Source organism: Panthera pardus, unplaced genomic scaffold, assembly GCF_024362965.1.
Source record: "Panthera pardus isolate Hobbes unplaced genomic scaffold, ASM2436296v1 HiC_scaffold_25, whole genome shotgun sequence".
Taxonomy (NCBI): domain Eukaryota; kingdom Metazoa; phylum Chordata; class Mammalia; order Carnivora; family Felidae; genus Panthera; species Panthera pardus.
The window spans coordinates 90,024,005-90,035,827 of NW_026526821.1; the positions used below are offsets into that span (position 1 = coordinate 90,024,005).

Below are 11,823 nucleotides of genomic sequence, written 5' to 3' on the forward strand. Positions count from 1 at the left end.
CATGCAGCTGGAAACACGGAGGCATGGGGAATCTTGGGAGATTCTGTCAGGGTGGTTGTTCTGCAATGTCCCCACCCTCTTGCTTGTTGCCTGCCCCTCACACCTGAGGGCTCTTGCTTTCTGCAGCCTCCCCACATTGTGCTTTTCTCATGGTCTACAAGCTTCATCTGTGTGGAGGGAAGCCCAGGTCCACCGTGCAGTGGTTGCTATGCCCAGTCCCTTTAACCCCCGCCCCAGTCTCAGGCTCTCTCAGCCAGTTCAGACCTCCTTCACTGTACACCTCCTCCCAAGTCTTCTGCCACCTCATCTCTATCCCTGGGAGCTCTGTGCCTTCAGCCCTCACCAGCTAGGCACAATGACCCCTTTGAACTCACGGGAGTCAGACTTAGGCCAATGTAAGATTTAGGTTCCAACTTGAGTTCTGGCCACAATTTATGCTGCTTGCTCCCTCCCACTTGTCCCAGATTCAGCCACAGCCTGTTAGCTTCCTTCAGGAACTTGCTTTCTCCTCCATCTGTTATTGGCCCAGTCGGGCAAGTTTCTGACTACCCCACTAAGAGGTCATAGAACAGGAAGACTAGCTAAGTTTGTTTCCAGAGCCTAAGGCTCATGGCTGGGCTCCTATAAAAAAGGGATGTTTGCTGAATTAATCAAGGGAGTTAACAGCCTTGCTGCTTCCCTCTTGTTACTTGAAGCTGCCTTTGCTCTGCTGGACACTAGTTCCCTCTCCTCATCCTTGCTTCACCTAGCCCGGGTACCTGAAGGACAACCATGTCTCCAAATCAACACTCTTGTTCTCCCTGTGTCCCACCCCATAATTTTTTTTTTTCGATTCCTTCCATAGTGCAATTCTTTGATTTTTTCCTTTAAAATAGCACTCTTCTTCAGTCCTTCAGTGGCCACTGTCCAACCCTAGCCCTACTCTTGAATCAAGACACCTCCACTCAAGCTTGTAGCATATGCTGCAACACTCAAGTAGAGTGACAGCTCCCCTCCAGAAAGCCTTCCCTACCTACACACACACACACACACACCCCCCACACAAGAGCTGGTATGGGTTAGCCTGGTTCCACTTAGCTCACCTTCTGAATTTTACACGTATAGAGTCCTCTACCCTTCTCCTTTGGCAATTCACTGAGGGGCAAGGGACAGAGAGAGGCCCTCTTTCATGATGAAACTCAGAGGACTTCTAAGGGAAGCAGGACACAGAACAAAGCATGCATAGGTGGAAGGAAGAGAAAAGATGCTTTTTTAAAGTTTTTATTTCAAAAAATAAAGCCGCAGTTAATTTCACATAAATATCTGGGGAGGGAAAGGGACAGGGATATGGTGGGGGCTTGGCCCCTACCTCCTCTTCTCTTTCACACTGTATTGTAAAAGCAAAGGGGATGGCTAAGGAGAAAACAAGCAAAAGAAGCAGTCAGTGGGAGCATTCTTACTCAAAAGGCCCCCTCAGCACATCCCTGCCCTGAGGACTGCCTCGGCCCTGGCTCACCTTGCCGAACCAGCGGGAGAGCCATATCTGCTTCATGGTCATGTGATCTGGGAGAACTTCATTGTCAAAAAGGAGCTGTACCTAGGAGGGAGATGGGGACAGTTTTAGAAACCCCTCTCTCATGCAGGTCAAGAACTGCCCTGGTCCACTACAGACTCTGTGAACTCCCTTTGAGCTCCTCCCTTTCCCCCCAAAACTGGCTGTGGGAATACTCACATGCTGGGGATTCAGCATTAAGCGGTGACATAGGACCCTTCGGAGATGACGAACTTCAGCTCTAACAGAACATCGAACATATTTGTTCTGGGGATAGGGAGGGAAGGCAAGAGGACAAGGTGTGTGAGGGAGGGGCAATGGGGAGGTGAGTCCTCAGAGAGGCCCTCCCCTCAGCCCCTCTCACCTGCAGGATGCTTTTATTCTTGTCCTTCCCAGAACTAGGAGGGAAACAGACACAGGTTAGGAGCCCTATCTTTCCCCCTGTACCTCACCCAGAGCCATGGTATACTCTCTTCAAGGGAAGAGACACTCCCCCTCACTGCTCAGCCTCTCACCAAGCCCCTCCCAGGTTTTGGGTCACTGACATTTCACATCAGACAATTCATGACCTGACCCTTACCTCAGGCGCTCCAGGCATAGACTCAGCTGCTCATCATATCGATAGTAGTGGGCTTTAGAGTGGTCGAAGCTGCTGAAAGGGAGGCCGAGGTTGCTCAGGGCTGGCTCTAAGAAAGAGTAGTGAGGAGAGTGGCACAGATTCCATACTCCTTTTTCCCCAGAGAGCAAAATTGGGCAGGAGAAATGCTCTGGGGGGTTTACTTTACCCTCCTGCTGCCAAGGGACATACCTTCCCCACTGGGCTGGGTGACCCGGTCCAAGCCTCGGGACTGGTAAAATTCTCGAATCCGTTTCTCTTCACCTAGAATGGAGGGGGGGGTGGTGTGGGAAGTAAATATTAGCCCTCCCTCATACTTTGTCCCTGTCCGGCTGTCAACCTCTTTACCTACATGATTCCCACCAAAGCCTTTGTCATCTCAAGCTGCCACCCAGCATCAGTCCTCCAGAGACCCCTCAAAGTGAGGTTGGTCACTCACTGTCTTGTAAGCCAGGCACTAGCTTGTACACGATGTCCTGCATGACCCGGTCCAGTTTGAGGTTGAGCAGTGGCTGTGTCTCGTGGATCTTGATGTTGCACATGGGGCAGTACTTACTGGTTTGGAGATACTTCACAATACAACTCTTGCAGACTGCAGGAAGGAAAGAGCAGACTCTTAGTCTCTCTGGGAATGGGATTCACGGGCTGGGTGGGGTGTCTGGGTGGTTGGGGCAGGCAGCCAAAAGCCTGGCAACTAGCTTGGTGGAGACTAGGGCCTGAAGGACCAGACAGAGTCCAGGGCACTCACAAGTATGAAGACACTCTGTGATGGTGGTGGCATCCACGAAGTAGCCGGCGCACAGACAGCAGACGATGTGTTCATTCAGGTCTTTGATCTTTACTCGGACCTCCTCCTGCGGACACACTGCCCGTCACCAACCATTCCCTCCAACCCCAAATCATACGCCTTCCCAGCTGCGAAAATGCCTCTTTCATCACACTCCAAGGCCAAGCCTCGCACCCTGCACGATCCGCAAGGGATTAGCTCCCGGGAGCTGACACTCCCCCTCCGCCCAGCAGGGGGCTCCGCGCACAGCGGGGGCTCCCTTCCCGTGGACTCGCCCGACCTTCCTTTCCCAGGGGAGACTACACGACGTGGGCGGCACAATGCGCAAGCGTCCTAGCTCGGAGTTTGGCAACACGATCGCAATCGCGCAGGCGCATTGGGCACCCTGTCTCTGCGCAGGCGCACTGGGCGCCGGGCCAGCCACCGCCCGTCCTCTAGCCGGCCCCAGTTCGCACCGCTAGCCGACCACAGCAGTAACCCCGCCGCCCCTGCACCTCGTTCCGTAGCGGGTCCATCTTGTACACTGACTGGAGCTGGTTCCGAAGCCTCATCGCGATCGCAATCTGGCCCCCCTGAGGAGACGCCATCTTAAAGGCTGATCCCGGCCTGCCACTTCCGGTGCCGCCTGCGGGGCGGGACTTGTCGCCCAGCAACGAGGGCTTAGGTCTTTTCGGATTCGTTGACCCTCTGTAAGGCCCCGCCCATGTCCCTTTCTCCCCGTGTGCTCACCTGAGCCTCACTGGCCCCTCCCCCTCCTCAATCCGTAATTTAGGGAGTGGGGGGGCGTGGGGAGGGGGTCCTATCTCATTGACCTCTTGTAGTAATCATCATAATAGACCCTACTCGACCGCGGGACTAACTTTTGGAGCCTGAAAAGACTATCGCCTTCTACCCCAAAGGGCCCGGCGGTCTCTGCCAGCCGCCGCTTAGGGTCGTCTATCTCCTGTGACCACGACCCCGCTAAAGAAGCCCCTCCCGGGTCCTCTCCTCATAAAGTCGCCCTCGTCGGCTGACGCGTACGCGTTACGGAGCTTCATCTGGATGGCAGGCCTTCTCCCGGCTCCCGGCGGGATTTTCTCGGGGCTTTGCGGAGTCGCGGAGAGGGTGGCGGGGAGGGAGGGACCCCCAGGGACTTGGTAGTGATCTTATTCCGTCCCCCGCCCCCCCACCATCCTCCTCTGCCGCCGGGGCTTGTGGTGGCGGCGAGTGGGGGGGGGGGCAGACCCTGGTTAATGATGATGATTCAATCATCGGCGCCTGCGGAGGCCTGGGACAGACTAATGCAGAGCAGATGCCGAAGGAGGAGGGGAGGAGGACTAGGACACTAGCGCACATAGACACGCTGAAGCAGCGAGCGCCTGCGGTAGCATAGGCCCAGTCCCGTACTTGGAGAGGACGCAGGAGCTCTAGACCGTGTGCACTGCCATCCTTAGGTACTTCCAGTGGGATTAAAAACCAAGGATAAGTTTACTGTGAAGTATTAGCGTCAAGTGCAGTTGGAGAATCAAGGGAGAGACCCCAATGGAGACCACCAAAGGCTTTCTGGAAGAAGTGGGACTTTGGGTGGTCACAGTTCAGAGAATGGGGGTGGAGTGCCTGGATAAGAAGTGCGGTGGAAATAGAAAAGAAAGGCAGATTCGAAGGGATTGACCAGGGAGAGGGATAGGAAAGAGGCAGAGGTGTGGATGTGGGAGTAGTGATAGAAACAGGGCCTAATGGGGCTGGGACTTTAGCCTGAGGGCAATGGGGAGCTAGCAGACCTTTTGTTTTGAAGAGAGGGAATTATTCTATGAAAGAAATATTTTGCTCATTTATCTTCTAGTAAATTGGAGTGGATAAAGCAGCAAAAAGTGATGAGATTAGTGATTTTTTAATTAACCCCTTCTCACTACGTCCACTGCTTACCTCCCTGGTCCAAGATACCATCATCTGTCCTCTGGATGATTGATTGCAGTGGCTTCTTGCCTGCTTTCCTTGCTTCCACGTTTCCATATGAATAAAAAAGGATATAAGTTAAGTTTTTGAGTTGATGGATATGTTTATTATCTGTGGTGGTTTCATGTGTGTATACATACACTTTTGTACACTTTAAATATGTGCAGTTTATTGTATGTTAGTTTTACCCTAAGAAACCTGTTAAAAATAAAACTAAAAAATCAGGTGTCTTTTCCTTAAAATTCCAATAGCTTTCTTTTTCAGAATAAAAGCCCAAGTCCTTACAATCCTTCAAGGCTTTGCATGGTCTCTCCATCACTCAGTCTCTCCAGCCATGCTGGACCCCTGTTTGTTGCACAGATAACACCAAGATATACTTGCATTATCCCCAACTTGAAATGCTCAGATGTTCAAATGGCTCCTTTCTTCCAGGTCTTTACTCTGTGAGGCCTTCTGTGATCACTTTAGATAAATCACAACCCCCACCCTTTCACTCCTCCCCTTTCTTTGCTTTTTTTTCTTCTTCTTCTTAGCATTTATTATTATTCAATATATATTGTCTTTTGTTTTACCTGCCTCCCCCATTAGAACATAAGCTTTGTTGTGGCACGATTTTTTTTTTTTTTTCTGTTATGTCTGCAGCTATATCTCCAGTGTCTGGTGCATGGTAGGTGTTCAATCGAAATTTTCTAGATTAACAAATGAATGGATATAGGTGGTGGTGATGATGGCCTAGATTAGGGTTTTATCAGTGGAAATGGAAAGGAAGGGCTGTATCTGAAATATTTCAAAAGAAAGCATTATAGGAGGAAGTGAGCGGGGAGCTTGCAAGGGGAGCATGTCCGCCAGCCTGGTGGACTTTAAGGTGGGTGCAGCAAAGGCAAGCAGAACTGGCCAGAAGGTTAGGACAGAAAGGCTGGAACACAACAAGTGTCAGAGCCAAGGATGGAGATCTCTGAGTTTTCTGGGTGGATATAATAGGTGGGACTGTTAGAATGGGTGAAACCTGAGCAGATGTACAGAGAGGGAAAGCTGAAGTCAGAGATCTGAGAATGCCCAGTCTTCAGTGGAAAAACCAAAGTCAGTGGAGAAAAAACATAAGCATTGATTATGAAAATCTAAAGAAGTAGACTAAGACAATATTACATAAACCAAAAGGGACATTTCAAGAAACAGTTGGTGAGCCAGAGAGTAAAACATGTCAGAGAAGTCCTCAATATGGACATGGGAGCTCTTTGAAAAAGAGTGTAGTGAAACCAGGTTGTGGTAAGTTAAAAGAATAAATGATGAGGGGGTGCCTGGCTGGGTCAGTTGATGGTAGAACATGTGACTCTTGATATTGGGGTTGTAAGTTTGGGCCCCACGTTGAGCACACAGATTAGTTTAAAAATAAGTAAAAAATGTTTTAAAAAGAAACGGTGAGGAAGTGGAGGCAGTGGGTATGTGGTGGGATGGACAAGGGAAAAGAAAAACAGAATCTCTCTTGGAGATAAAAATCTCTCTTGTACAGATAAAAGAGACCTAAGAGAGCAGGGGGTAGGAAGGACTAAGCTAATGACAGAAATGATGATGCAGGAGTGGGGACCATCTCCTGGGAAAGACACTGCACAAAAAGCAGAAAGGAAGGAAAGGCACAGGCTGAGAATGTGCCTCTTCCTGTGAAGCTGCAAGCTTAAAGGCCTGACAACTTGAAGAATTAGGGACCACCTGCATGCATGTAGGACATGGGGAGATGGATGCAAAGCAGTGTGTATGGGAGGTGGGAGTTCTGACCTCAGGGCCTCCATCCTAGATATAAACTCAAAGGAACCACTTTTCCCAGAGAATTGGGATCAGAGAGGTGGAGGCAAGCAGAGAAATTCCTAGGACTGTGGCTGACAGAATTGAATACCCATTGTTTCTGAAGTGAGGCAGTAATTTTTGTTTTTTTTTGTAACTCCCCAGAAGATATGTATATATTACTGGGTTGGTGACCATTCCCCTGCCCAAGAATCGGTTGGGCCATCTCTGGGAGGCAGTGCCATCTGTGCTGACCTCAAAAGGCAGGATGAACAGTCAGCAGGTATACAGGTCTGCACGATGTTGCCTCTTCCTCTCTGATTGATTCATTCAAGAAGGATTTATTCAGCTTGATTGTAGACACATTAGTGCCCACCCTTTCCTCAGAGGCCCACCCCCTAGAGTGGGTAAAGGGACTGCCAGATTCCTAACCTGCAGGCCAGTTCCTCTCAGAGTCTTTATTTACTTTGCTGGCTCCCTAGGCCCTCTGTTTTCGTTCAGGGGATCCAGCCCAAGCTGTCTCGGTGGTTTTCCCTGGACAGCAGAACTTTTATGCTCCCTAGTTGCCCCATCTCTCTACTGCTGACAAAGGGTGCTAGGGGAGGTGATAATGGCTGTCTTTTCCACTAAGATAACACAGCTGCCAAATTGGCAGGATCCTCTGCCCGCCTTTCAGAAGGGGCTGTTGGCAGGGTGGGGAAAGGACTGAAGAAACTGCATAGTGGAAGTGGACAAGAAATTGGGGGAAGATGTTACATATTATTAATGCCAACTGCCTGCCTCCCCCCATGGTCCACTCCCTTCAGAATGAGGCTTCTGAGAACACCAGGGCCTGGTGGCTTTAGTGGGGGAAAATCCACTCCCTTTTTTCTCTTCTTTATCTTCCTGCCCAGATGCCCAAATATCATTCCTAGTTCCCTGGAGAGAAAAGACCCCTCATCCTGCCTCAGGCACTGGGCTGCAGCCCATCTGCTGGGGAGAAAGGAGGGGCAGAGTCTTTTACCAGGAGATCCTGGAGAATCAACTGAAAGATCCGTACTCTCAGGGAAGCCCATTTACTAGACTTAGAAGGCATTTCGGCTTACACGGGTAACCGGCAGCCTGGAGCCTGGAGTGGAGCATCCAGAGTGCGCTGGAGTCTAGGGGCTAGGGCTGGCACAGCAGGGCGGGGTCCTTTGGCCACCACGTGTCCAAGGCAGACCAAGCGGCTCATCGGTGCCCACCCGCCTCAGAATGGTAGGAACACCCCCCTCCTTGCGCCCAGTCTCACCGGCTCGGAGGCGCCAGGGCCCCCCCGGGGCCGGGGCGGGCCGGGGAAGGTAATGTAATTCCGACCCAGCTAACCCGATTATGGCGGCCTGCACCGGGCCGGGCGGCGGCGGGGGCGGGTCTACGACGCGGGGGCCCGCCGGGCCCGGGTCCCATCCCGGGAAGGACGCAGAGTTCACACACTCCCAGTTCTTGGGTCCGCGGCCAGAGGTCATAAGGTCACCAAGCGGCTTCAGTTTTTCCCCACCTCCCTTCTCTGACACACTCCAGGCACAGTTTCTAGGGCTTGGGTGGGGTGTAGCGTCTGTGGGAAATGAGGCGGCTGATCCCCCCCCCCCCCCCCACCCAAGGCTTCGGTGAGGACTCATGTGTCGCCTGTGGCGATTTTGTCCTCCTGACTTTGAGGAGGGAGGGGAGAAGTGTGTGAGAATAGACTTCCTAGGCGCGTAGTGGAGGGGCAGAGTCCCGCATTGGTGGTCCCCTGTCGGGGGCTTGGGGCTCTCACCGGCCGGAGTTGGCCCAGCTTGGGCCAATGGTCCGCTCTACATCGATTTCAGAAAATCGAAATTCTAAGAAACACAGGGCACCAATTGCTGGCGCTCCCGGAAGGAGGTAGGGGCCCTATGGGAGAGGCCGGGAGGTGCACCAGGATAGCTAGCCCAGAGTGGTTGTTGCCCGCCCTAGCCCCCCAGACGCGCCCTGCCACTCCCTTCCCACACCTGTCCTCTTCCCGGGCCTCCAACTCGTCGGCGCTGTTCCCCAACCGCTTCCCATCGCAGCCAGGAAGCCACAACGAGATTTGGTCTTCGAGGGCACTTAGGCGGGGGCCACAACGAATCCGGGAGTTGGCAGGCAGGACCCATCGCGAGACGAAGAGTGGGGGCTGTGGGAGGAGGCACCTGCGAGGAAGCCGGTGAGGCCGAGGAGGCCCAAGGCGGAGGCCGGTGAGGATGGAGTTGCTGTGCGCATCTCGGCTGACTCAGCGGGCAGCGGCCCAAGCTCTGGCCCCTCCCGTGCTGAGCCTGGTTCCTAACACCCTTGCCACCTCCCCCCTTACCCCCACCATACCCGCCCGCCACTCTTCCCCGTGTTTCGCACAAACAGGCGTCTCTTTCCCTTTAACGGGTCCGGCCCCGCCCCTGCCCTACCCCCAGCCCCCACTGCCCACCCAGTGCTGATCTGTCAGTCACTGCCCCAGCCCCAGCCGGCCAACCCTCTCCACCCTGCACTTGGGCAGAGGCCCCGGCACCCTAGCGTCCATCTGAGCTTCAGAGACAGCAAGGGCACTCCTGGGGCCCCCGCCGGTCGCGCTCCCCCGGGATGCGAGTCCCTGCGCCGACGCCCGGCAGAGGCCGGCACGGGCGCGGCTACTCCCCGTGCACAGGCATGAAGATTTCCCGGGGGGCCCGGGGACCCGCCGCGGCCAGCTCCGCGGGCCCCTGAGGCCGTCGCCCCCAGCGCTCCGCGGCTGGGCTCCCAGAGTTGCCTGGGGCGCCCTCCCCAACCGCCAAACCTCCTGCGGTCCTCCTTGACCCGGACCCATGGAGCCGGCGGTCCTGGCCTCGCACAACCTCCCGCACCACGAGCCAATCAGCTTTGGCATCGACCAGATCCTGAGCTGCCCGGAACCCCCCGGGAGCAGCCTAGGCCCCGGTCGGTCGGGCCAGGGCCATGGGGAGAGTGTGGCGTTCTCGGGTGGATTTCACGGAACCTCAAGCTACGGCCCCGCGGGATCGCTGGCCCCCCTACCTGGCAGCTCCGGCATGGGCCCAGGTGGCGTGATCCGCGTCCCGGCGCATCGTCCGCTGCCAGTGCCGCCGCCTGCGGGAGGTGCCCCTGCGGTGCCTGGACCCTCTGGCTTGGGCGGAGCCGGGGGCCTAGCGGGACTCACCTTCCCTTGGATGGACAGCGGCCGCCGCTTTGCCAAGGACCGGCTCACGGGTGAGGTTGCCCGACCCTCCAGCGTCTTGCCCCACACTGACCCCCTTCCCTCATCTTTGATCGTTCTGCTCCAACTCAACTTCCCCGTACGCTCCCTGCCCGGATCAACCCAGGCGATCCTTCCCCAATTTGTGTCTCGTGGTCGCGCTGCTTAAGAGAGACGATGGGGTAGGAGCTGCCGTCGATGCCCGCGCCCTCCTTTGCAGGCCACAGTGCACACTGAAGGGAGGGAAGGATGAAGTTCCGGGGGCCGTCTCTTCCTTAGCAGAGGGGGAGGGCCATTTCTTCCGAGGCTCTTTCTTGTCTGGAGGCCTTTGCTGATGCGAGGCCGAGCCTGGGGCACCTGGAAGGGCTGCCCTGAAAACCTTGCCCTGTTCTTTCTTCCTCCCTGTAGCCGCACTCTCGCCCTTCTCCGGGACGCGCCGCATAGGCCACCCCTACCAAAACCGGACCCCTCCGAAGCGGAAGAAGCCGCGCACGTCCTTCTCCCGTTCTCAGGTGCTGGAGCTGGAGCGGCGCTTCCTGCGCCAGAAGTACTTAGCCTCGGCCGAGAGGGCAGCGCTGGCCAAGGCCCTGCGCATGACCGACGCACAAGTCAAGACTTGGTTCCAGAACCGGCGCACCAAGTGGCGGTGAGGCGCGGGGCGCGCGACGGCTGGCGGGTGGCGTCAAAGTGGCGGTGAGGCGCGGGGCGGGTGAGGCACCTTGGCCCGGCGGTGACGATGAGGCGCGGGGTGAGCGAGGGCTGGCCTGACACCGCGACTCGACTTTCACAGGCGCCAGACGGCGGAGGAACGCGAGGCGGAGCGGCACCGCGCGGGCCGGCTGCTCCTGCACCTGCAGCAGGACGCCCTACCCCGGCCTCTGCGGCCGCCGCTGCCCCCCGACCCACTCTGCCTGCACAACTCGTCGCTCTTTGCGCTGCAGAACCTACAGCCCTGGGCCGAGGACAACAAGGTGGCTTCTGTGTCTGGGCTCGCCTCGGTGGTGTGAGCGACGCCTGCCCAACCCGCCGAGCGCTCTTTTCCGGACCGAGGCGCCGCGTGGAGCGCCGTGCTCAGGGCCACGGAGCGCGCGGCTGACCATGCCGTGGCTCTGTGGTAGCGGAGCTTGTGAGGAAGGGCTGGCTTTGAGGCTATCGTCTAGGGCTCCTGGGCCACTGCCGGCTCCCAGGCTAGCGTTGCACGGTAGCACCGTGCTTAGACGTGGCCTTTCCCGCCATTTCCCAGTCAACTGTGGTTGCACCCCAGCTGGAATCCGAGGAGCCGAGAAGGCGGGACCTGCAGTATGGTAGCCAATGAGGTGAGGGGAGGGGGAGGGCTGGCCAATGGGAGCTGCTCTCCTGAGGACTACGGATTCTTCCGAGGGTGGGTTAGTGCTGGGGTTCTGGACCCACAGGGCAAGCTCAAGGTGGTGCTGGGATGGGACGGCGGCAGCTCGCACGCACTGCCTGGGCCTATACCAAAGGTGTGATGGAAGGAAAGAAGACACCAATGACAGTGGTATAACGGAGGAGGTGCTGGAGGGTGAGAGTCTGACTGACTGTGACAGGAACCAGAGGGTTATCCACACTGGGCATCTCATTCTTCAACTGTAAAATAATCGCCAAGGATACCTTCCTGACTTTGAACCTCATGTTGTCGTGTGTGTTCAACCCGCTGACTCCGTCCTCCTCCTTGAGCCTCACAACGTGCCTGGGCGGCAGGCAAGACGGATGCTTATACACCCCATGAAAGACACAGTCACTAATCTGGCTCTGGTGTCCTATGGGGACAGAGAGGGGAGGGGGGGAGCAGTGGATAAAATTAATGGGCCCTGTGGAGTTAGGGTGAGCAGAATTTGGCAAATAAGGAGGGATATCTGAGAAGAATCAAAGATAATTCCAAGGTTGGAAATGTAGAGGACCAGGAGATCAATGGTGTTGTGGATAATAAAGAGGAATGAAAAGACTGGAGCACGATAACT

At 55.5% G+C, this 11,823-nt stretch overlaps 2 protein-coding genes and 1 long non-coding RNA gene across 3 annotated transcripts; 2 read left to right on the forward strand and 1 right to left on the reverse strand.

Moving 5' to 3' along the window:
• Positions 1-1,244: 1,244 nt before the first annotated feature.
• Positions 1,245-3,535, reverse strand: PCGF1 (polycomb group ring finger 1). The gene is made up of 9 exons (XM_019442651.2): positions 3,429-3,535; positions 2,896-3,001; positions 2,587-2,739; positions 2,340-2,411; positions 2,112-2,217; positions 1,896-1,929; positions 1,712-1,798; positions 1,496-1,576; positions 1,245-1,392 (listed from the first exon to the last, which is right to left on the reverse strand). Exons 1-9 carry the CDS (start codon positions 3,519-3,521, stop codon positions 1,345-1,347), a joined length of 780 nt encoding a protein of 259 aa, XP_019298196.1. The 5' UTR covers positions 3,522-3,535; the 3' UTR covers positions 1,245-1,344.
• On the forward strand, positions 3,511-4,951 carry LOC128773541 (uncharacterized). Its single transcript, XR_008417901.1, has 2 exons — positions 3,511-3,623; positions 3,834-4,951. It is a non-coding gene; the product is annotated as an uncharacterized LOC128773541 (long non-coding RNA).
• Positions 4,952-8,642: 3,691 nt separating this feature from the next.
• On the forward strand, positions 8,643-11,821 carry TLX2 (T cell leukemia homeobox 2). The gene is made up of 3 exons (XM_019442764.2): positions 8,643-9,858; positions 10,253-10,490; positions 10,635-11,821. The coding sequence occupies exons 1-3, from the start codon at positions 9,459-9,461 to the stop codon at positions 10,849-10,851; spliced, it is 855 nt and encodes a 284-aa protein (XP_019298309.1). The 5' UTR covers positions 8,643-9,458; the 3' UTR covers positions 10,852-11,821.
• Positions 11,822-11,823: the final 2 nt, after the last annotated feature.